The sequence below is a fragment of the Talpa occidentalis genome, unplaced genomic scaffold (assembly GCF_014898055.3).
Source record: "Talpa occidentalis isolate TD23 unplaced genomic scaffold, MPIMG_talOcc4v2.1 talOcc4.7, whole genome shotgun sequence".
Taxonomy (NCBI): domain Eukaryota; kingdom Metazoa; phylum Chordata; class Mammalia; order Eulipotyphla; family Talpidae; genus Talpa; species Talpa occidentalis.
The window spans coordinates 4,753,909-4,777,659 of record NW_023605083.1 but is presented as its reverse complement, the minus strand read 5'-3'; the positions used below and the strand labels follow the sequence as shown (position 1 = coordinate 4,777,659).

At 55.9% G+C, this 23,751-nt stretch overlaps 3 protein-coding genes across 7 annotated transcripts in view; 2 read left to right on the top strand and 1 right to left on the bottom strand.

Annotated features, from left to right (window-relative positions):
* Positions 1 to 1,579: 1,579 nt before the first annotated feature.
* On the top strand, positions 1,580 to 14,754 carry PHYHD1 (phytanoyl-CoA dioxygenase domain containing 1). Of its 5 annotated transcripts, none has more exons than XM_037492825.1 (12): positions 1,580 to 1,944; positions 3,146 to 3,203; positions 5,823 to 5,981; positions 9,312 to 9,387; positions 9,526 to 9,573; positions 10,954 to 11,009; positions 11,085 to 11,147; positions 11,610 to 11,631; positions 13,129 to 13,257; positions 13,344 to 13,460; positions 14,053 to 14,179; positions 14,279 to 14,355. In XM_037492825.1, the coding sequence occupies exons 2-12, from the start codon at positions 3,171 to 3,173 to the stop codon at positions 14,322 to 14,324; spliced, it is 876 nt and encodes a 291-aa protein (XP_037348722.1). In that variant the 5' UTR covers positions 1,580 to 1,944; positions 3,146 to 3,170; the 3' UTR covers positions 14,325 to 14,355. The 5 variants fall into 5 exon arrangements, with proteins under 5 accessions (XP_037348722.1, XP_037348723.1, XP_054545062.1 ...); XM_037492826.2 differs by lacking the exon at positions 1,580 to 1,944 and adding an exon at positions 2,872 to 3,057; XM_054689087.1 differs by lacking the exon at positions 1,580 to 1,944 and having other exon boundaries at positions 2,872 to 3,203.
* A 1,955-nt stretch (positions 14,755 to 16,709) lies between these two features.
* DOLK (dolichol kinase) lies at positions 16,710 to 18,744 on the bottom strand. Its single transcript, XM_037492824.2, has one exon. It carries the CDS (start codon positions 18,476 to 18,478, stop codon positions 16,862 to 16,864), a length of 1,617 nt encoding a protein of 538 aa, XP_037348721.1. The 5' UTR covers positions 18,479 to 18,744; the 3' UTR covers positions 16,710 to 16,861.
* A 117-nt stretch (positions 18,745 to 18,861) lies between these two features.
* Positions 18,862 to 23,751, top strand: part of NUP188 (nucleoporin 188) — a 41,146-nt gene continuing 36,256 nt past the window's right edge. The window contains exon 1 of the mRNA XM_037494891.2: positions 18,862 to 18,913. Coding sequence (XP_037350788.1) covers positions 18,882 to 18,913 — 32 coding nt within the window. The 5' untranslated portion in view covers positions 18,862 to 18,881. The remainder of the gene's footprint in view (positions 18,914 to 23,751) is intronic.

Here is a 23,751-nt window from a genome sequence, read left to right as displayed (position 1 = left end):
TCTCAGCCCAGCCCTGGAGCCGCCTGCGTGGAGCCCTGCGGATCTCTTCCTTCCTGTGGCCTCCACATCCAGGTTTCGGCAATGGACATTTCCACTCTGTTCTCCTGGGTCCCCTGTAGGCCACGCAGAAGGGCTGACCCGCATCCCTGCCCCCTTTCATCTGAAGGTGTGGGCTCAAGGGCAGAGCTGCCTTCATCCCAACTCTGTCACTTATGTGCTCTGGGGCGTCAGTCCCCTTGTTTGTAGAATTAGGGTGGCGTGGGCGAGCCCTGAGGCCTACTCGGGGTAAGCGTGTAGGTAGGTGGGGTTTTGTGGCGAAGAGCCTGGCTCCCAGCACCCAGTAAACCACCTGTCTTCCTCCTGGACCTGGGCAGAGGGCACTGGGCTGACATGGGGAGCCTGGGACAGGGTCTTTTGGTGAAGGGAGAAGGCGATTGTGTCTGACCCTGGCCTTAGAGAGGAGCGAGGCCTGAGAGGCTGCTGGGCCCCCTCCAGGGCAGGGCATAGTCTGTCTCTCCTCCCTCCATGGGACTCTGACCCCTTCCCGAGACTGCGGAACCCAGCCAAGACTCCCTTTTGTACCCCTGACATGGGCTTTCTCACTGGGAGGCCGCAGGTGGCTGTGACCCCCTCTGGTCTGTTTCGGAGGCGACCTTCTCTCCACCCACCCCCCACTCTCCCAGAGGGAGCAGGAATGTTCTGCCAAGCCAGCTTTGGGGAAACACTGGAACCACCACTCTCTTCCCGAAGCCTGAGCAAATAGTGGGAGGCTCAGCCCTTCTCCCTGTCCCCCTCCCTGCCACCCAGGGCTGGCCACGCTGCTTCAAACCCACCCCCCCACCCTGGCGGGCTTTTCTCCGATTACAACAGTAAGTCGGAACACTTGGGAAAATAGCGGAAACACTTGCAGAAAATGAAATAAAACCCCCCTCGCATCGCATCCACCAGCAAGTTTGATGGCTCTGGGCAGCGCCCATGTGCCAGGCCGTGGGCCAATCGCTCTGTCAGCACAGCAGCCCCCTCACCTGGAAGCACTTCTCGCACCCCCAGTTTACAGGTGGGGAAAGTAAGGCCCAGGTGCGGGCAGGACCCTGTTGGCCTCGCTGAGCCCCCTTAACAGCCTTTGGTGGGGCTCCCAGAGGAGCAGCTGGTCCAGAGTGACGCGACGGGCGTCTATCCACCTGTCCTGGCCTGGCGCGGGCCGGCGGCGGGCTGGCCTTGGTTCTCTTTATCCAAATGGCCCTGTGTCCTGCCTGCACACCCCACCTCCACCCAAGAACCGCTTCTTCCTCTGGCCTCTGGGCTCTAGGCAGGGCTCTCCCCTCCTCCAGCCCTGCAGCTCAGTGGCCCAGAAAACACGACTTGACTGGGGGCCAAGGCTCCCGAGGTCTGAGCAGTGTCCGTCTCCCTCCCGAGACACAGTGTCCCTGCACTATTCAGAAGTGTCATTTCAGGGAAGGCCGTGGCTGGTTTTCAGAAGCTGTAGCCAGAACGGTCAGCCGCTCGCAGGGCCGGCTGCGAGGGTGGGTGTGCATGCGCTGTCCCCACCGCGGCCTCTGCCGTGCCAGCAGGACTGCAGCCACCGAGCACCCTGGGCCTGAGGGTGGGGCTGGGAAGCATGGCTTCTGGGTCCGCCTTCCGAAGCTGCTCTTACCTTCCTTTGAGCAGCAGACTGATAGAAACTCCCGTTCTCCTCCCAGAACCCAGCATTTTAGCATCAGCGCTGGAAGGGACCGTGGCAAGTCTCTTCTGCCTTTGGAATGCAAAGCCACTCCTGGCTGATGTGCTGATCCCACAGGCCCATCCTGCAGCTCCCCTCCTAAATGTTGATGCCGGTGTCCAGGCAGGGACTTTGTAATTCTCCATCAAGGTCAGTGAGCGAGCAGATGTTGGTTGGCGGTCAGGTGATTGGTGACACCTGGGCTGGACACTCCTCGTGCACAAGTGAGCAGCCAGCGGGTGGTGGTTTCTGGGTAGAAACAGGTGGGGGAGGGCCTCCCCGGTGGCGCAGCGGTTGAGCGCTGGGTTGCGAAGCTGCCCACGGCCTCTGCAGCACCGGTTCGATCCCCGGCTGCTCCCCGGCCACCAGAGGAGGGTCCCACATGGCGCGCAGACCTCTCCTGCCGCCCGCTGCTCCCCCCAGCAGTGTCCTTCGGTCCTTCTGCCTGCTCTGCTCCCCGCTCTGGCTCTGGTGAATTCTCTCACCCTCTTGTGCTTCTGACTGTACCCAGTGCTTGTATAAACAAAACAAACAAACAAATAAATAAAATGCCTCTATTAAAAAAAAAAAAGAGGTGGGGGAGCAGTTCAAAACTGCGGTGATCAGGAAGGGCTAATCCTGGATTAGCAGGGAACTGACCCAGGTTTGGAGCTGGGAGTAGAACTAAAAGTGAGAGCCAGCAGGGAAACTCCTGGGGCATAGCTTGCAGGGCTCAGACAGGCATGTGTGTACTTGGCTGGGGGCCCGAGGCTACGCGGGATTCGTAGGCACGAAAAGAGAAGGGCTGAGGATTGAAATGAGGGGCTTGAGACAACTTGACGCTAGCGGTTGCTTCTTTATTTTTTCTTTACCTTTTCTTACTTTTCCATGTCTTTCTTTTCCCTGTCTTTCTACCTTCCCTGACCTCTTCGCTCCTTTCGCAGTAACCTCTCGCAATAACCTTCCTGACCTCTAGGTTCTCTTCTTATATCCTGGTAGCTCCTCCCATCGTACCTCTGTCTCATTTGATTAACAGGAAAAACCTGTGGCTTAGTAGGCAAGGGTAAAGTGAAACTTAATTGATGGCACGTGTTGTGCAACACTGCGCATGATCGGACGGCTCCAACAGTTTTTGTTTTGTTTTTTGTGGGACCCTCGCCAGTGGCCGGGGAACGAACCGACGCTGCAGAGGCTGCAGGCAGCCTCGCAGCCCAGCGCTCAACCGCTGCGCCACCAGGGGAGGCCCCTGGGATGGGCCGGGGAACGAACTGACACTGCAGGGCCTGCAGGCAGCCTCGCAGCCCAGCGCTCAACCCCTGCGCCACCAGGGGAGGCCCCTGGGATGGGGTTTTCTCTGGGTAGGGAAGGGTTAAATTTTCCGTGGCCACCCAGTGGCTCTGGCCACTTGTCCTTCTGAACTTTCCCCTCTCCAACCTTGGTGCACAGCCCTGGTCAGCCCTGCCGAGTCCTCATGGCCAGCCTGAGCCCCACACAGCTCCAGAAGGTAGGGTCCTGCAGGGTTGGGGGCTGGAATGGGAGGCCCCTTCAGACCTCTGGGGGGTCCCCTGCCCCGAACTCCACCCCACCCCCTACCAGTTTACAGAAGAGGAAACTTTAGCCCAGAGGGATGGATTTCCAGCCATGGCCTCTAACTTCCGTACGCTCAGCCCAGGATGTCCAGGCCACAGCACCCGGGGTGGGGCGGGAATGTGTATGTGGCCGAAACCAGAATAAAGCCTCAGATCTACAGTCCCGGCCTGGGGAGGGGGGCGGCAGTGAGGGGCGGGGCTGGGGAGCAGGGACCTCCCCGTCCGGAGCCAGGCAGGCGTCCTGCCTGTGTCCCAACAGGAAGAGCTAACTCCTGGGAATTACTGCCGCACAGACTTTTTAAAAACAACCTTGTTTGTTCCTGATGGCAAGGGAAAATGCAGAAAGTTATGGAAAAGCTCAAAGGAGAGTATTAAAAACCACCCATAAATTCAACGCTGAGAGTTAACACTTTGGTATACAGCCCTGGAATCTTCTAAAAGAGCCATCGGATTTCCCACTGCTTAGCAAGTTCTTGCCATGTGCCCGTAAAGGGGGCACTTCTGCTCTCCCCCACTGGCTAGTCTGAGGATCGGGGAGGGGAGAGCAGAGCACTTCCCCAAGTCCTCACAATGGCACGAAGAAACTACTTGGTATTTCCCTTTCTGTCCCCACTGTGCAATGCACGGGGAACATAGCCCCGGGTCAGCAGTCTTGTCTACACAGGCTTTTCATCAGCTGTGTTGTGTCCAGGTACATGAACCATACTTTACTGAACGAATCCGCTTGGGCTGACGTTAGGTAGCTCCAGCCCACTGAACAGGGCTCAGTGAACACCCCCGTTCCTACATCTTTGCTCCTGTTTGCTTGTCTCAACAGAAGTCCTAGCAGTGTCTGGGCCACGGGCATGCAGTTTTGCTGCGGGTGACCCTCTTGCCAAGGAGGTGGCACGCGATGCTGATGTGGGCATTACAAGTCTAGCCTGCACAGCTGCCCAGAGACAGCAGCCCAGGGTGGGCGGTGGTGAATGTCCCAGCATCCTGTGTGCTGAAGCCGGGACCGGGCATCCACGGGGGACTGGGGGGCGGGCGAGGAATGGGGGCCAATCCCGGAAATCAGACACTTCACAGGGATTACGAGATGGGACATCCAGGTTCTGCTGAGGTTAAGACTTCAGAATGCTCTGTAAGCAAAAGTGCAGATATTTCTCTCCTATCTCTTATAACCTCAGAAATGAGGACTGCAGGAAAATCAGAATAAGCCATGTGTTTTATTTTTATTTATTTATTTATTTTTAAACAATGACTTTTATTTTATTTTTCTTTAATTTTTATTATTTATACAAACACTGGGCACAGTCAGAAGCGCGGGAGGGTGAGAGAATTCACCAGAGCCAGAGCGGGGAGCAGAGCAGGCAGAAGGACCGAAGTACACTGCTGAGGGGAGCAGCGGGCGGCAGGAGAGGTCTGCGCACCATGTGGGACCCTCGCCCGGCGGTCGGGGATCGAACCGGCGCTGCAGAGGCTGTGGCCATCTTTGCAACCCAGTGCTCAACCGCTGCGCCACCGGGGAGGCCCCTAAGCCATGTGTTTTAAACCCCCACTGGCTGCCCTGGGGACCCAGGGAAAGCCCAGTTCCTGCCCGGTCCAGTCCCGTCCCTGCACCCCCACCTTCACTCAGCCTTGCCAATTCCTCATGTCCCTCCTGAGCTCAGCGGCTTCAGGCGTCCCGCGTCATTGCTCTCCCCTTCCCACTCCCGGTATCCTGTGGGCCCTTCTTTCCAGGCCACTGTCTCCGTTGACTCTCTCCCCTCCCTGCCCAGTGGTCACTGAGGCTTCTGCCATTGGATCCCACGCCTGCCCTCACCCTCCTTGCCCTCACACTGTGGCGGCATGTTCACATGTGTGCCCATCTGCTCAACGCCAGCCTCCTCCACTAGACGTGGGTTCCCGGAGGGCAGGCATTGTGACGGGCTTGCCCATCGCTGTATCTCCTGCGCCGGAAGCCATGTCTGGAACACACAGTAGGTGCACAGTCAGTGTTCGTTGAATAAATGAATGAGGTCGCATTCCCATTCGAGCCCATTGAATGGGTAGGGGCCCCTCCCCTCTCCAGTGGCCTTCCTCCTGTCTTCCTTCAAGCCAATGTTGACCGCTCCTCACTGGGCGCTCAGGGTAGGGAACAGAGCCATGACCAGGATACTTGGTCATGCCCTCACACAGCTTCAGATCTGGGGTGGGGGCGCGCTTATAAAGCATGTGAGGGACTTCCCTGGTGGCGCAAGGGGTTAGGATGCAGCCTAGGAAGCTATCCGCAACCACTGCAGCACAAGTTCTATCACCAGCCTGCCAGGGAGCAACCCACATGGCGCAGCAGACCTCTCCTGTCTCGCCCGCTGCTCCCCTCAGCAGTGTGCTTTGGTCAGTCTGCCTGTTCTGTTCCCCACTCTGTCTCTGGTGGGTCCTCTCGCCCCCATGCCTCTGGCCTGTGCCCCAGCTCTTGTGTACATAAATAAATAAATAAATCTTTAAAAAGAAAAGGAAAAAAAGGAGTATGTGAGAGCAGGGGGAACCCTGAGTCTCACTCCTGCCTGCAGTTCCGGGAGGATGGATTCCTGGTGCTGGAAGGATTCCTGTCTGCAGACGAGTGTGCAGCTCTGCAACAGAGGATCAGCGAGATCGTGGCTGACATGGATGTGCCTCTCCACTGCCGCACGGAGTTTTCCACCCAGGAAGACGAGCAGCTGCGAGTCCAGGTGGGTGGCTGGGGCAGGAGAGAGTGGGGTCTGTTCTTTGATGGGGGGCTCAGCTCTGGCCAGAAGCAGCAGCCTGGGATGTTGGGCCTTAAGGCCCTGGGCTTGTTCTGTCTGATAAGGAGTCAGACCCCAGAGCCTTTCCTGCACCAGACTCCAGGCCTAGTGCCTTGTATGTGTTTCCCTTGCCTCATGAAGAATCCACGCCCCTGTTCGACAGGTGGGGGAAATGAGGCTTGGCTCCCTGGCCCCAAGTTGCACGGTCACCACTTGATTTGAACTCAGATCTGATCCCAGGTCCCTGCTGATCTGTACTTCCTTTTTTTTTTTTTTAAAGATTCATTTTTATTTATTTTTTTAATTTATTTATACAAGCACTGGGTACAGTCAGAAGCGCGGGAGGGTGAGAGAATTCACCAGAGCCAGAGCGGGGAGCAGAGCAGGCAGAAGGACCAAAGGACACTGCTGAGGGGAGCAGCAGGCGGCAGGAGAGGTCTGCGCGCCATGCGGGACCCTCCTCCGGTGGCCGGGGAGCAGCCGGGGATCAAACCGGCGCTGCAGAGGCTGCGGGCAGCTTCGCAACCCAGCGCTCAACCGCTGCGCCACCGGGGAGGCCCTGATCTGTACTTCCTAAGGAGTTCTCCTGTGGGGCCAGTAACCCAGAATAAGCCCAGAGATTCCAAGGGGCTCCACTGTATAAATCTTACCCTCCCCCCCCCAGTGAGGCTAGAAACTCTGCTGTCCCCCACCCCCACCCCACAAGTGACCTAATGGACAGTTTGATCTGTACGCTGAGACTGGGGAGTTCAAAGGTTTGAGCAGTCCACCCCCTTCTGCCTCCAGGCCTGGCCCAGCGCAGTGGAGGGCCGCGCACACATGCCGGGGAGCTCCTGCCACCTGGTGGGCATAGGGGGAATTACAGGGGCCCCCCAAGCCTGGCAATCGTATTTAGTCTAAGAGGAAAAGCATTCTAGAAGGACAGCGTCCTTCAGCCCTTCTAGGGGAAGCAGAGTCGGGGTCCTGTGTCCAGAGACAGGTCACTCAGGGCTCTGAGGAGTGAGGGGTCCCATCTTTTGTCCTCCAAGCTGCCTTCTGAGAATGTCCTGAGACCAGCAGCCGGGGGCAGGAGGTGGGAGGAGAAAGTGTCCCTCTCTTGGTTATCATGCCTGGCACGCAGTAACCCTCACCGTTCGCATTGACATTGTGAGAGACTGACATGTGTATCAGCAAAAACGGTCAGTGTCCTGCCCAGCGCTCCCTTCCAGCTTGCCCCCACCTTTCATCATGAGTTACAGGGAGTCCTCACTCAGCATCATCCATAGACTCTCGGAAACTGTGAGTTTAAGTGAAACAATATATAATGAAACCAATCTTAGCATCGCCTTATTGACACAGAGGAGGACAGAGTATCCAGGGCACAGCTCTGTCACTAAAGCACCAGCAAACTCTTCGTAAGACCCAAATACCTCTAATATGGAATAATCATTTCTACTTATTCTTTCACTTATTTTCTGACCTATTTATACCAATTCAGGGTTGGGGTGTCCTGACAGCTCAGGGTGCAAGGCAGAAACCTTCCCTAGAGAGGAGACCATCCCCGGGGTGCATCACCCCCCCACCCACTCACTCAGGCTGGGCCTGTGGAGACCCTCCGTGAACCTGCCGGGCCCATCTGTGCTGTGCCAGAGAAAATGCACGCAGAGCTGGGAGAATGACACACTCCAGGCACAGCCCCCGTCAGGAATCCATCTTTGTGCTCCTTGTCCAGTGATGATGCTGAGAACAAAACGTCATCTGGGACCTGCTGTATGTCACAACGCTGCACAGAACTGATGGCCACGCAGGTGGTGCTTGTCCCCCACAAACTGGAGATGAGGGGCCTCCCTGGTGGTGCAAGGGGCTAAGTCTCAGCACTATGAAGCTATCCGCAGCCACTGCAGCATGAGTTCGAGCCCCTGCCAGGGAGCTACCCACATGGTGCAGCAGACCTCTCCTATCTCCCACTGCTCCCCTCAGCAGTGTATTTCAGTAGATCCACCTGTTCTGCTCCCCACTCTGTCTCTGGTGAATCCTCTCACCCCCCGCAGCTATCGCCTCCACCCCAGTTCTTGTATGCATAAATAAATAAATCTTAAAAAAAAAAACTGGACATGAACTGGGTCCGGCAGAATGCGGTGGTTCCCCCAGGACCTGTTTTGCCTGATTTGTAAATTCCCTTCGGTGTTCCTTACCGCCTAGGGGTGTGTGGCTCTGGGAATTCTCCTTCCAACTGGTTAGACCGTCTCACTCGTTCTGGTAAATGATCTATTTACCAAAGATCATGTTTAGTATCATCCTCTCTAATGTTGTCACAATGGCTGGTGCTTTCCTGACTTGTTTCCTGCACCTTGATCCCGGTGAGGAGGAAGAGCCACAACTTTTACTTTTCAGTGGGATGGGCTTTGGAAGGGCCAGGCAGGTTGCTGACCACACAGAAGGAGGGCGCCCACTTGAGGAACCCTGGTTGGGGGTCAGGGGCCACCACGCAGCAAGGCAGGAGACATAGGTGGTGGTGGGAGGTCACGGGGGCGGCGGAAGCCACAGGCATCTTTCTGGAGCGTCATTTCCATAGGATGCTAAGAAATATCAAACGTGATATGAAAATGAACAAGGAGAGGTTAAGAAAACAGAAGATGAAGAATAGTTTGTATTTGTCCGTCACTGAGACGGGCCCCTGTGACAGTAATAAAAGCTGGTGTTCATGTGGCACTGAGTACATTCCAAAGACTGTTCTGGTACCTTCTAGAGTGACCTGTCACCCCTATCATCATGCCCTATGAGACAGGTACAGTTACAGCATCTGTGTTCTGCGAGAAGGTGGGTGACCTGACTGTGGTCACACAGCGGGTCCTGACAATCTGGCTTGGACTCCTGGTAGTTAAGCTCGGGGAGTGTCCTTGATGGCTCTAAGACTCGGCCTCTCCTGAAGCCTCCAGCAGGCCTGGGCAGGTCAATCCTCTTAGTCCCCCTTTATCGATGAGGAAACCGCGGCTTTGGGAGGTGAAGCCAGTGGCCCAAGGCTCCCCGGGAAGCAGGCCTGTTTGATGTCAGTGCCCTGAATCCCACCACGAGGGAGTGTCTGAATCACGTGATTTAGTTTCTAAGAAATTCCATGCTTGAGACTTCCAGCTGTGCTGCTGCTGCATGGGGTTCCTGCCCATGGTCTGTGCCTTGGTGGGCAGTGTGGGATTGCCCTGGGGTTCCTGGCCTCACTGTGGGTCCTCTGCCCTCTTTGCCAGGCCCAGCTCTGACCCGGGATGTTCTCTTAGCCCCTCTGATGTCCCCTTCCCACAGGGCAGCACAGACTACTTCTTGAGTAGCGGTGACAAGATTCGGTTCTTTTTTGAGAAAGGCGTTTTTGACCAGAAAGGTTAGGAGTTGGGCCCAGCAGTTGGGGGAGGGGGGCTGGACTCGGGCATCTGTCCCCCAGGTGGGAGGGTGCTGAGGCGCAATGCCCATGGGAGGCTGGCTCCAACCATCCCCACTTTACCCTGTTCCTGTGCCACAGGAAATTTCCTGGTGCCTCCAGAGAAAGCCATTAACAAAATCGGCCACGGTAAGGAGGATCCTGGGGGGAGGGGATGAGGAAACTGAGGCATGAAGAGTGGTAGGGGACGTTTCCAGTGCCCACGTAAGTCAGTGGCAGGTGGCATTTCTCTATCTTGTGATGCCAATCTCATGACATGGCACTGGAAAGCAGGGTCCACTTGACCTCCCCCCTCCCCCGCCCCATACACAGGTGTCATGTGTGGACCCTCAGCTTTTTGTGCCTGGCTTGGGGTGGTCCAGGCCTGGGGCACGAGGGCGTGTGGGTCTGGCTGCTTCCTGGAACCTCCTTAAGGAACCCTTAACATGTTGACATGGTCCCTGTTCTGAGACCCAAAAGCAAGCTAGGAATCCCTCTCCCCCCAGGATCACATATTATTACTGATCTTGTAGATTGCTTTTTTTTCAACAAGAGAAGGAATCCACTTGTATTTATTGGATTTTCCAGTAAGTCTCAGTCCTTGAGGGACGCTGTATGATGCAGATTCCGAGTCCCACAGCCTGAGCAGGAAGCGTGTAGTGTGCCTGTTTCCATGGGAACGCGTCCCCGTCCCCAGGTGACTGCAGTGTACACGTTTCGCCACCAGGAGCCACTGTCTCCGCCTTTGTTGAGCTCATGATCACATCTCTCACCCAGATGGAATTCAGCTTCATGCCAGTGCAAACACCTTCAGTTCTAAGAGCTGTGGGCTCCCCCTGGTCCAGAGAGCCCATAAAAATGGCCAAGGACCTCAGCCTTCCAGCCATATTTTAGAAATCCTGTTCCAGGCACCCCCTACCCCCAGGTCCACATTGGTGGCAAGAGGCTGTTTATTTTTAAGTTTCAAGTTATACCATGGAAGCTCATAAAAATACCATGGACACCACACCACATCACATTTGCCAGCATGGCCATTTTCAGGCGTATTGTCCAGTGGAATTCAGTCTGTTGAACCCTTACTTTTTATAATAACAATATAGCAAATAGTGGTCAGAGTGCCCACCCCGCGCCTGGCCTGGGCTGTGGCTGCATCTGCGGCGGCCCCTCCTGCCCTGTGGCCTCCTGGGCGGCCAGCCCGTCTGCCGGTCCCGCTGGACAGAGGAGAAAACAGCTTCCACCAGAGAGACAGTCACGCCATTTCACAAGATGAAGTGGCAGCACTGAGACTGCTGCCAAGTGAGGGATTCCTTCCAGTCAGGGCACTGGGGGGGGGTCCCAGATGGTTACAGGACAGGGATAAGGTCGTGGGAGGGTGTGGGGCCATGTGGGGAGAATTAATTAGCTATAAAAAGCAGAGCCCTTAGAGCTCACAACAGGGGAGGGTGCCCACAGCATGGGGAGGGTGTCCGGGGTGGCCAAGGGGGTGCATGGGGGCTGGGAACTGCCTGTCAGCCCACCTCTGTCCTGCAGCTCTGCATGCCCACGACCCTGTCTTCAGGTGTGTCACACACTCCCCGAAGGTGCAGGTGAGCAGAGGTATGTGTGTGGGATGGGCCAGATGTGAAGGGACAGAATGTGCGTGACCTGTGCCCCCTTCCCAGGCCCTGGTCAGAAGTCTGGGCCTCCAGATGCCGGTGGTGGTGCAGAGCATGTACATCTTCAAGGTCAGCTCCTTGCCCTCTCAGCCTCCGTCTGCCTTTAGTAAAGTGCGCAGAGCCCCTCCTGCCAGGGGCCAAAGCTGCTCCCCGAGGAATGATTATTTTCAAGTTGGGGGACAACATGTAAAATCAGTCTCCCCTGGCTAAGGCGGCTGGTACTCCTGGGAGGCGGGAAGGGGAGCCCAGGACTCCTTCCTTCCCTACCGAAACACTGCTCCTGAGCTCAAGGCCCAGCTCTCTGCATCGTTAGGGACGTCGGGACAGACTGGGCCTCCCTGCCCTGTGGGTAGTTTTGTCTCGTCAGCCTTCCTGGCCTTGGATCCCAATAGGTGCTCAATGGCTGAGTGCTAATGTGGAACCTTTGGAGGCGACCACAGATGGCCAGGGAAGAGCACCCCACAGGCCAGAGTGGGCCTCTGCTCCCCCTGATCGCCTGTGGCCTCACTGGGCCTTCCCTCTCTCTTGCAGCAACCTCACCTTGGTGGCGAAGGTGAGCCGGAGCAGGCTGCAGGCCCAGCCAGGGCCATGGTGGGGGATCTGGGACGTGAGCAGTGGCTGGGTCCTCGGAGGGAGGAGGGGCGAGCGTGTGCTGAGATGTCTGAGAGCCTGTGCTGCGAGGGCCAAGGGCCGCCTCCCACCCTTCCTGCAGCCGGGATTGGGAGGTGTCCTGGAGTCTTGGCACAGTGGGTCCTGGACCTGGCGGCAACTCCTGGCTGGTTAAAAACAGATGCCTGGGCCCCATTTCTTGAGTAGGTAGGGGGTGCCAGATCTGGGAATCTATTTTTCTTAAGATTTCTTTTATTTATTTATGCATATTTATTTATGCAAGACTGGGGTGCAGGCCAGAGGTGAGCGGGGGTGAGAAGATTCACCAGAGACAGAGTGGGGAGCAGAACAGGTGGATCTACTGAAATACACTGCTGAGGGGAGCAGCGGGGAGACAGGAGAGGTCTGCTGCGCCATGTAGGTCAGCAACCTGGCCGGGGATTGAACTCAGGCTGCAGTGGCTGGCGATAGCTTGATGGTGCTGAGACTTTAACCCTGCGCCACCAGGGAAGCCCTGTATTTTTAACAAGTTTGCTGGACCACTGCCTTAGCCTAGAGGTGGCTGATGTAATTTCAAACCCCACCAGATGCACAGATACCCTTGACAGCCTCCCCTGTAGGCAGTTCTCGACTTCTGCTCAAATACCTCTGGTGACGGGGAGCTCACCACTTTGCAGGCAGCTCTTTCCTTCCTTGCATGAGCCCAAGTGGGCCTGCGGAGTGCCCCTTCCTCCCCACCATTCAGGTCAAGGGCAGTGCCCTGAGGGATGACCACCCCTGGCCTGGGCCCAGGGTCCCCACTCCTTCCAGTCATTCCTCCTCCTAATGCTTTGGAGCCCTCAACTTTAGGGCACCTTCCTCCAAAGTCAAAGTCCCCCTAAGTTGGGTGCTTAGAAAACACAGAGCTCCCCAGCAGGAGGGGAGCCAGACGAGCACCCCTTTTCTTTGTTATTCCAGACCAAGGTCCTTTGCTCATTGGCTCCATGCCGGCTGGGCCCCCAGTGTCACGTGGGAAGGGTGGTCAGAAGGTGAAGCTTTGGTCAGTCACCCCCCTTGGAGCCCCACCTCCTGGTCTCACACCCGGGGGCTCACGCAGGGCGTGCAGGGGCTGGCCCCTGGTTGGGAAGGGTGACTGCCTGGGATTAAACAGTGGTGTTGCATTTTAGCAAGTGATCAGGGCGGGAGCCTGTACTGGGCACTTTTCATTCTTTACCGCACGGGTCCCTCCAGTAACCCCACGAAGCAGGTCCAGCGTGGGGCCGCTTGATGGTTGAGGAAGTGGAAGCTTCAAGAGGCACAGTCTCCTGCCCAGAGCGCCTGGGCCAGGAGGTGTGGGTTTCTAACCATGGTGTGGAGGCTGGGCCTGGGCGGCTTAGAGGCCGAGGAGTGGGCATGGGGCCGAGGGAGGCAGGCCGGCTCCTCATGGCAGGCGCTGTCCCAGTCACGGCTCACCAGGACGCCTCCTTCCTGTACACGGAGCCCCTGGGCCGGGTGCTGGGCGTGTGGATCGCACTGGAGGACGCCACGCTGGAAAATGGCTGCCTCTGGTTCATCCCCGGCTCCCACACCGGTGAGGACACCTGTGTTTCCCCCACCCCCACCCAGGGAGAGGGACCCAGAAGAAAGGGAGGTTAAAGGGTTCACCTGGGCCTGCAGGTGGCGTGTCCAGAAGGATGGTCCGGGCGCCGGCGGGCTCAGGGCCAGGCACCAGCTTCCTGGGGGCAGAGCCAGCCCGGGATGACTGCCTCTTTGTGCCCACACCTGTGCGGAGAGGTAGGCGGGCTGGCGGCAGAGGGTGGAGGCTGCGCTCATGAGTGCGACCACCCAGCTCAATCGAGGGCTGTGGAGTCACAGAAGGGGGGAAGGTGGGGCGTGGGCTGCGAAGTCGGAAGCGCCTGGGCTGGTGCCAGGTTTCCCGGATCAGTGGGGCTTGGATCCGGACTCTGGCGCGACCATCTCTTTGAGTAAACAGCTGAACCCAAGCCTCAGTTTCCCCCAGTGTAAAGTGGGGAGATACACATCGGTGAGATGATGGGTGTGCGCAGAGCAGCTGTGAGTGCACCCTCTGCCTTCCAGACAACTCATTCCCCCTTGGGGATCACTGGTGGCCCCCCCCTCCCCCGTTCCTGGCACAGTACAGGGAGCCTCTGGTGGATTCCGGGAGCACCCCCAGGAAGGGCTGTGCCTGCTGAGGCTTGCCAGGGGCACAGGCCACAGCAGAAGGGACTTGATCCCAGGGAACCCGTGCAGCAGCCCAGCCTCCCACCTGAGTTCCCAGGGACAGGCTGACAGGGGAGGAGGCCCAGGTCCTCGCTGCCCTAAGGCGGTGTGGGTCTGGGTCCTCCTCGCTGCTCACATCCCGCAGGGGCCCTGGTCCTCATCCACGGGGAAGTGGTGCACAAGAGCGAGCGGAACCTATCGGGCCGTTCACGCCACGCCTACACTTTCCACCTCATGGAGGCCTTGGGCACCGTCTGGAGCCCCGACAACTGGTAGGTGGAGAGGTGGTGGGTGTCCAGCGTCCTGAAGTGGTCCCGGAAGCCGGGCACCGTGACACTGGCATCTCAAGGTCATCTCCTCTGTCCTTGCAGGCTCCAGCCAACAGCAGAACTGCCCTTCCCCTCATTGTACACCTAACGGCCCGGCCGGGCACCGCTCCCAGTGAGCATGTGGCCAAGGTGCCCCACCTCCAGGCTGCAGCAGGAGGGAGCATCTCTCTCCCAGGCTATCCTGGTGCTGGTGTCTGGGCCCCTCGACCCTGCAGCTGGGCAGGCATGAGGTGGCAGAGGGGCCGGGCTGGAGACTGTTTCCCGAAGACCTCCGCCTCTGCCCCTCGCTCCCTCATACAGCCTCCCCTCAGCCGCGAAGCGTCCCCCATGGCTTCTCGCTCTTGTCTCACTGGTGATTACCGGGCAAGACACTGAATTAAAACAACTTCTGAAGGCACCTTCTTGGTCTTTCTCTCCCATGCAGCCTGCTTCTCAGGTGGGGGCCTTGCTGGCAATCACCCTGGCTTCCCCAGCCCTGCCTGGTGAGGCCAGCCTGACTTGCATCACGGTAATTGCCACTTAGTGGGCACTCACTGTGCCAGGAGCGCCACCCTCCCACCCACGGGCCTCCCAGCAAGCGAGCTCGTGCGCAGAGGAAGCAGCGGAGATGTGGGCAGGCTAAGTGCCCGGCCCAAGCCACACGGCCTTCCTGCTGAGCGGTTGGCCTGAGAGGATGATGCTCTGCTCCCCGGCTTAGAGGGGGCGGGGAAGACCACCTGGGCTGGAGGCCGGAGTCCTGAGTTCTGACTCTGGGCCCTGTGATCAAATCTGCTTCTGGCCTTAGGCCCTGCCTCAGGCCATTTCCCACCTGTAGCCTCAAGGACCAGAGTCCGGGCTCCTCCCGGGCCTCCTGCTGGAGGCACACCAGGCACCCAGACCCTCTGCAGGAAGTGCCATCCCATCCAACACCCGTTAGCCGGGGGCTGGCCCAGAAACTGCAAATAAGGGGAGACTTACTGGCTGACTCCAGACCACAGATGTGTTCGGTCTGGGCCTCAGTGTTTTCTGAAAAACATTAACATTGGGAGATTTCATTTGTGGATCCAGGCTGCTAACATTCCTTGAATGAACAGAGGGCTGTGCTTCCCTGGAGGCGGGCCCTCCGGGCACGTGTCCCGTTCCTGTTCACTGAATTACCTGCCTGGCCCTGGTGGCCATACCAGTTGGTGACCCTGATCTTCAGCTCTTCCCCACTCCCGGAGAGATAAACCAAGGCCCAGAGAACAGAGCCACCCCAGCCCCTCACCCCGTGAGACAAAGCTGGTGCTGCTCCCTACTATTTTGCCACCTCCTTTGGCAGCGGCAGAGGGGCCTGAGAGGGAAGGGTTTAAGTCTCCTTTGCCTCAGAGGAGTGCTCAGCACTTCCTTCAAAGGGAAGGGACTTGGCAGCAACTGGCGGGCAGCAGCAGGAGCTCCCTGGGGCTCTGCCCCTGGCTTCAGGCCTTGGTGGACCAAAGTTCTCACTCTGCCTGCTGGGCCACTCCCTGCCAGGTGGGGTGAGAAATGGGGAGAACCTTGTCTGCGCCTGGGGAGTGCTGTGCTATCTTCCCGCTGGTGGGGAGTGTTCACCCATTCATTGATCACCTACTGAGTTCTTGCTACATGCCAGGCTGGCAGAGGTTGCGCTGGGGAACCAGGCAGTCCAGACCACAGGTGGCTGCCCTCCTGGAGAGCAAGATGAGCAGGGGCCCCAGGAGGGCCACTGCCAGCCCCTCGGCTCTCACCTCTTGTGAAGAGAACAGAGAAACCCTGGTCTCCATGGGGCTGGTGTGAGGGCTCTGGGAGGGGCCCCTGAGCTGTCCAGCCCATCCTTCAGCAGCAGTCAGCAGGCAGCAGCAGAGGCCTTGAGGTGGGAGTGGCACTGGCTGAAACCGGAGCCAGGTCAGGACCCCATCCTCTTCCCTCACGCATGCAATGAGCCCGTCCCACCTCCCCCCTGCAGCTCTTCTAGCCCTCGAGGGACAAACCACAAGCACTGGACCATTTCCCTTAGGGTTCTCTTCCAAATGAAGGGGAGTAAAGGTCCCGCTGGCCTCCAACTACAATCCATAAACCCCCTTGGCTTGTAGGCTGTTTGCTGAGATGAGATTGGGACTTGCCCTTGCTGACCGCCCATGGTGGACCAGCCCTGGGCTGGAGATTCCGCACACCTCACCTCCCCGGGTCCTCACAACACCCCAGAGGTGAGGGCTCTCATTCCCATTTTGCAGACTGGAGAACTGAGGCTCAGAGTGGTTAAGCAGCTCACCCACAGTCACACTCAAGGAGGATTCTGACCACACTAGTTTCGGCACCAGCCCTGGAGGATTACCGAACCGTTGCTCGACCTCCTCCAGTGTCCACTGGGGGCCCCTCTGGGGCCCTCTCTGGAACCCTCAGGGGGAGAGGGGAGCCTGACAGCACACACGGGTTCTTTTGAGTTGTGCTACCCTTTAAGCCTGTTTGCTTTTTAAATATCAGTAAAACGAAAACCAGGAGAGCTTTGATTTTTATTTTGAATCTGAATCAACTGAAAAATCAAATCTACTTTTCCCTCCTTGGCTCTTCACACCCAAGTGGCTGGCTGCCGTGAAGACCATCTCCATCCTCTCTGTGTCTGCTTCCCCCCTCGCTGCTGTGCCGCAGCTAGGCCATCAGCAATATCAGGAGGTAGAGAGGCAAAAGGAGATTGTCTATCTGTGTCGTGTATGCTTCTAAGAGGGACACAGTGCTGATGGACCCCAAAATCCACGCATAACTGTAGTTGAGGTCCACGCCACTGTCAAAGATTAAGATCAGGGCTACAGAAATGATCTGAGCAAATATGGACGTCATGGTCCCCTCGAAAGTCTTTTTGGTTCCAGGCCAGCGGATTTCCCCTATGGTGCTGCCAAAGATGGAGGCCACCGTATCTCCCACCCCCACGGCCAGGACGCCCGCGTAGGGGACTAGGGCCCTTGCCCCCCCCAAGCTACCTTTCTGTGTGCAGGGTCTGGGGACCAGCCAAATGGGAAGAGACATGCCCAGGAGCAGGTAGATGTGAGTCAAGATGAGTGGTCCGCTGTCTCGTTCATCCAGGAAGAGGGAGAGGAGGCTCCGCAGAGTGTGGCCCAGGGGCTTAATGCGGAAGTAGCGCACGTACTCCAGGAAGATGAAGACTGCCAGACACACGGTGGCAGCCACGTAGAGCAGTGGCCGGTCAAAGATGATACCTGGGATGTAGGTGGCCACCACAATGAAGTGGAAATACTTCCGGGCAATAGTGGGGGCCTGGTGCTTCTTGGACTCAGAAGATGACCGCTTGGCATTCTGGTACAGTACCACCAGGCAGGCCAAGGTGGCCAGCAGAGACCAGTAGGCTAGGAGGTAAATGCGAGTGTCTGTCTGGAAGAGGAACTGAAGAAGCCAGAGCAGGGGGTTCCTGCGGATGAGTCGGTGCAGCCACGGCAGAACCACACCTAGGCCCAGCACACAGGTCATGAGGTGGAAGAAGATGGAGGAGGCCCAGGTTGCTGAGTCCATAAAGACAAAGAGGGTGCTGAAGAAGATGCCCATGAGCACCATCCCCACCACCACCACCAGCAGGAAGAAGTCCACTGGGTCCCCCTGGCTTTCCACCACCGTCAGAGAGCGCTTGATGAGCTGGTTGAGGACGAAGCTGATGCCACCCAGTACCAGCAGGGCCTCCCCGGGGGTAAAGCAGCGGGGCAGCAAGTACAGCAGGATCATGTTGAGGTAGACGAAGATCAGCAGGACCTCCAGGACCTCAATCACCTCTCCCACGCTCAGCGAGTGCTTCATGATATAAATGATGACACCGCCAGCCAAGCCTGAGATGACGCAAGTATTGGTGGGCACCGGGCGAGTGATGCCCAGTGCCAACACTGACGAGAAGAGGGCTACTGCCATGCCAGTGGCAGCCACCACGACTCCAAAGCGCTCGAAGTAGGGGTTTTCCGCAGCCTGGCAGCGCTCCTTCATGACCAGTCCGAGCAAAGGCATGACCATCGAGGCGGGCAGGAGGCCACTGTTCGCGGACATTCGGAACTGGAAAACCGCACTTCCCTGCTGGAGCAGCCGGTCCCACTTGTACTGGACGTAGAACGCCTGCACCGCCAGGGCCACGGCGCACCACGAGTACCGGTCCCAGACGGCTGCGTGGATGCTCAGCACCATCGCGAACACCACCGCCGCCTCTGCCAGCACCGAGCCGCTCAGCGGAGCCCCCGCCCCCGGGGCCGGGGGGGCGCACTCTCGGGTCATAGCTCTAGGCCGGGGACCCCGAGGTGACCAGGGACACCGTGGGCTCCGGGCCCCTCAGTCCCGCCAGGTAGCGAGCGGCAGCGTCAGTCAGCCAGCACCGTCTCCCGCCGTCCCCGCCGCGAGGGGTGAGGCGCCGCCGTAGACCACGCCGCGGCCCGGGAGCTGGCGCTCCGCCGCCCTCCGCCGCCCCCCGCCTACGCAGCGGCGCAGACGTCGCCACCAGGCCGCCTCCCTCACGGCCTCGATCGCGCTCGCCGTGGGTGCCTCACCTCCTCGGGCCTCGCCATCTTGGCCACGCCCCGTCGTCACGTGACCGAAAACCACGCCCACGCGCCGGCCGGAGCCGGGCGGTCACGTGGGCCCCGCGCCTGGGGGCGGGGCTGGGGCGCGCGCGCGCGCGAAGATGGCGGCGGCCGCCGGCGGGCCGTGTGTGAGGTGCGGAGCGGGCCGAGTCGGCTGGGGTGGCTGTGGGGCGCGGGTCGGAGCCGAGCGGAAGCCGGGCGGGAGTTGGGGGCGGGAGGTGGCGGCGGTGGCGGGGCGCAGCCCGGCTGTGGGGGACGGGCGAGGAGACGGGAGGCGGTTGCGTTCAAACGGTCCCCGCGCGCGGGGCTCCGGAGGGACTTCTCCCGGCGGGGGCCGGAGCCTCTCCCCGCCCTCGGCGCCGGCCTCGCGTCTCCCCACCCAGGCCCCTCCCTTCCTCTCTCCCACCCGCGCGTCCCTCGGCGCCCCCGCCCTCCCTCGTCGGGCCCTGACGCTCCTCGAGGCGCAACGGGGCGCTGGGCGGTCGCGGGAGGAGCCCCCCGGGGCCCCCCTGGAGCCTCCGCGCCCTGCCCGGGGCGCTCCCCGGGCTCCCATGTGCTCTCGCTTGGGGCCCTGTCGGGTGGCGCCGAGCACCTCCCTGCCGTGTCTGTCCTCTCCCCGCGCCGCCTTTCATTCATCCAGCTCCTCGCTGGGCGTGCGTGGATTCCGCGGCCGACGGCCCCCAGCCCTCGGGGGAGCCCGGGCACCGGCCGGCCTGGGGGTCAAGATGATGAGGTTTTAAAAAGAAACCTGCTGTTCTTCCCGGAGCGCTTCCCCGCGCCGATCGGGGCGCGGGCGAAGCTTTCTAGGCTTTAGCTCCCCGGCGTCTCCCCGCTCCGGGAGGCGCCCTGTGGTGCGGGTGACTCGCAGACCCGCCGGGCTGAGAACTCTCTCAGTGTGTGAAGCGAGACTCCAAGTCTTGCCGACTCCAGAGCCTTCCCACGACCGCCGCTCTGCCTCTTCCACCTGAGCTCTTCCAGTGCCTTCCGCGCTCCCTTCCAGCCTCCTGGACCCTACTGCCCCGGTGCAGGCTGTGTTTCCCCACTTTCTGTCGTCTTGTTCACCGCTGCGACCCCAACATCCAGGAGAGCATGTGCAAGACTCAGTGACTATTTGCTACACATATTGCCCATCGTCCCGGATAGCACTTCCTTCACCTCAGTTCAAGTGGGGTTTTCTTTGAAATTCCACTGAGCCTTGTCATGACTAGTCTGCCTTTACCTCCTCTGCGGGGTCGCGTCAGCTTTCATATCCGGCGGGGTTGTGGTCACTGTGCCCTCCTTCCTTGCCCTTATTTCATTCATTGTGGAGCGTGGGTACAGGAAGGTGTGCTCTTTAATGACTGAGAACAAGGGAAGTAGAGCGTAGGTTTGCCTAAAAGATGCTTTGATCATCTTGGGGAACCTATCAAACTCCTACCTGAAGGTGGAAAAAATGACTAGGATTTTTAGGCACTGCTCTGCGCATTTCCTCTCTTATTGGAAGGCTCAAGCTACTCTAGCAGTTGGGACCTTACTGAACACCAGCCTCCCGTTTGACATGCCCAGAGGTCTGGACTAAGCGAAAACTTAGAGCTTGTTCTGGTGCCTGCTGCTGTGCAGGTGACTTCAGCCGGGGGTCTTACATTTGAGCCTGTTTGTCCAAAAGTGAATCCTTTTCAGAGTAGTATTGAGTGGCTATGAAGCTTGTAAGAAAAATAGTGATTATTTAATTTTCTTGTCTTTTATTGTGTGTTTTAGTATGAGTTAGCACTAGTCAAAATGGGTTACTCTTTTTGAATCATCAAGAGCATTCAGGGCTTAGCAGAAAGTCAGTTGGAATGTTGGCATTTTGGGGTGTCACTTGTGTTTGTGGAAGTCTGAGTGGTATGCATGCTAAAAAAAAACCAGAACTGTGGTTTGAAAAGCTTGCTGCGGAGTCAGCACCCCTGTGCAGTGGCTTTTATTTATTTTCTCCATGTGGAATAGAACTGTGTTTCTTGAAAGAACTGTCCCAGAGTAGCTTGGCTGTGTCTTAGCTTTTGCTCAAAAGGACTCCGTTGTAGAGACTGTTGTACAGACTCCTAACTCAAAGGTTTCCAATCCTGTGATCTAAGGAAGATCATTTCCACTTCCCATTTACTCCAGCTCTTTTAGGAACAGATTTTCTTATTGTTAGAACATTAGAATTTTTTTTTTTTACCTTTTTAACTTCACCTTTGAACCAACTTACTTAATTTCTGTACTTTAGTTTCTTCCCTCAGTAGTTTAATTCATTGTGCAAATCAGTGAGCAACACTGTACATACAGAGAAGATATTTCCTCGAGGCTTTGGATCAGACTTCGCTCTTCCAGCCTTGTCTAGCCTGTCTGTTGAAAATCACCTGCTCAGACTTTCAGGTCCCAGTTTGAGGTGCTTTTTCATGGGTCCTGGGATCTGTTCCTGGTGATCTCTCTCCTCTCTTTTCTGTCTTATGTGGTGTATTCCTTTGTAGTTCTCATTGTTAGGCTCATGCCCCTTAGTGCTTTCTACCTGCTTGCTGATTATTTAGTTGGCTAACATCCGTTGTCATTCCCATGGTGAACACCATGAATGTCTAAGACTTACTTGTACATAACCGTTACTCCTAGACCATGAAATCTGTAGGAATTGAGGAGCCAGTAAGGGACTCGTTTCCCCAAAGATTCCCTTGCTGATAAACTACCATTTCCCCCTTATTCTGGCTTCTCTTGGCACTTAAGTCCATAGTATTTGTTTTTTTCCCCCTCTAATTTCTCTTTTTTTGTTCCAATTAGACTGCAGGTCTAAATGGACTCAGTATCATTCTCCTTTGATAATCTTTCATCAGTATGTATTTTTGGAGTCTCTCCTGTGTGCCAGCCACTTTATTAAGGGTATGATGGTATGATCTGCCATGTAGAACAGAATCTTTCACCGCAGGTTTGCTTGCAAGATGGATTCTTGGGTGCATCTTGAGGCAGTGTCATGTAAACAAACCTTTTTGGAGTTATGCAAACCTTTTGTTAAGCCCTTAGTCCCGTATATATTAGTCTTGTAGCTGTAGAAAAGTTACATAACCATGCCTCAGTTTCCTCAAGAGATAGTGGGGATTAATAATAGTACCTGCCTCTTAAGTTGTCAGTATTCAGTCAGACAACATGTTAAGTACCTGCTTACCAGGTTGCTTGACATAACTACGAAATAAACTGTGGCTGTTGTTATCAGAACTCATTTTCAATAGATATTACTAGTTTTGACACTTTATAACATGACACTTTATGACTTGACTTTGCCGATGAGAATTTTTTTCCAGAAAAATCACATTTTTGTTTTAAAGTGACAAGTGTGAAATTGTTCCTTACTTGATAAACCACAAATGTTGGCAAGGCTGTGGTAAAAAGGGAACCCTTGTGCACTGTTGGTTGGGAATGTGAGTTGGCATGGGCACTGGAAAAAAATATGGAGGTTCCTCAAGAAATTAAAAATAGAACTACCATATATCTAGCAATTCCACTTCTGGGTATTTGCTCAAAGAAAATGAAAACACTGTTTGGAAAGATATATACATTCCCATGTTCATTATAGCATTATTTATAATAGCCAAAATAATGAAACAACCTAAGTGTGCATTGCTGGTTGAGTGGATAAAGATGTGATAAGATATGAATGGAATACTATTCAGCCATGAAAAAAAGAATTAAAATTTGTCATTTTCAACAGTATTTGTAGACCTTAAAGATAATTATGCTGACATAAGGTAGACAATCTATGATTTCACTTTTATGTAGAATCTAAAAATCTAAATTAAAATAGAGACAGAAAACAGATTGGTGGTTACCAGAGGAGAGCAAGGTTGGGTGAAATGGATGAAAGAGGATTAAGAAGTACTAACTTCGAGTTACAAAATAAATAAGCCAAGGAGATGTAATGTACAGCATGGGGACTGTAAACAGCCATATGGTATTGCCAGTTTGGAAGTTGCTAAGAAAAAATGGTCGATAGACTTACTGTGGTTATCAGTTCCCACTGTGTGCAAATGTCACGTCATCATGTTGTGGACCTGAAATTAGTGTTTGTTCATTATATTTCCAAAACATTGCCTTACTCTGGAGTGGTGATTTCCAGTCTTGTTTGATAGCAGAATCTTTTAAGAAAAAAAAAAAAGCTGTTGGGCCTCCCCTGGTGGCGTAGCTGTTAAGCGCTGGGCTGCGAAGCTGCCCGCAACTTCTGTAGCACTGGAAGCTGCCCGCAACTTCTGTAGCACTGGTTCGATCCCCGGCTGCTCCCCGACCACTGGTGGAGGGTCCCACATGGTGCGCAGGCCTCTCCTGCCGCCTGCAGCTCCCCTCAGCAGTGTACTTCGGTCCTTCTGCCTGCTCTGCTCCCCGCTCTGGCTCTGGTGAATTCTCTCACCCTCCCGCGCTTCTGACTGTACCCAGTGCTTGTATAAATAAATAAAAATAAATCTTTAAAAAAAAAAAACCTTCAATTATTTTTTGTTAAATCTTTAATATATTTTATTAGGTGGTATTTATCTTCTGTCTGCAGAAAGACTTTCTAAGTGTGTTATTTCAGGTTTTTATTCTAGGGCTAATTTCAAATAATTGGAAAAATACGATCTCATATAATCCCTATGTTTTTATAACTTTTTTAAGAGAGTCTAATGATTACTTTTTGAAATTTAATTGTAGACTTAAAAAAATACCCCATAAATGTGATTTTGTAATTTCATGGATGAGGGGAGGAGAGGGGGTACACTCATGATGGGGACTGTATTTGAAGCACTGACAGGGGCAAGGACTATTATCTTTGTTTCTAATCTCACATGTCTAACTCTGCATGTAGTACCTAGTCAGAGTTCATTAATAAATAAATGAACATAGTGCTATTCATGAGTTAGATTTAATTTGATTGAGTGTGAATTATATCATGCATTTAGAAATTTTCTGCAAGTGATGGGGGTATTGAAATATATGTTGTTCTTTTCTGGCTTC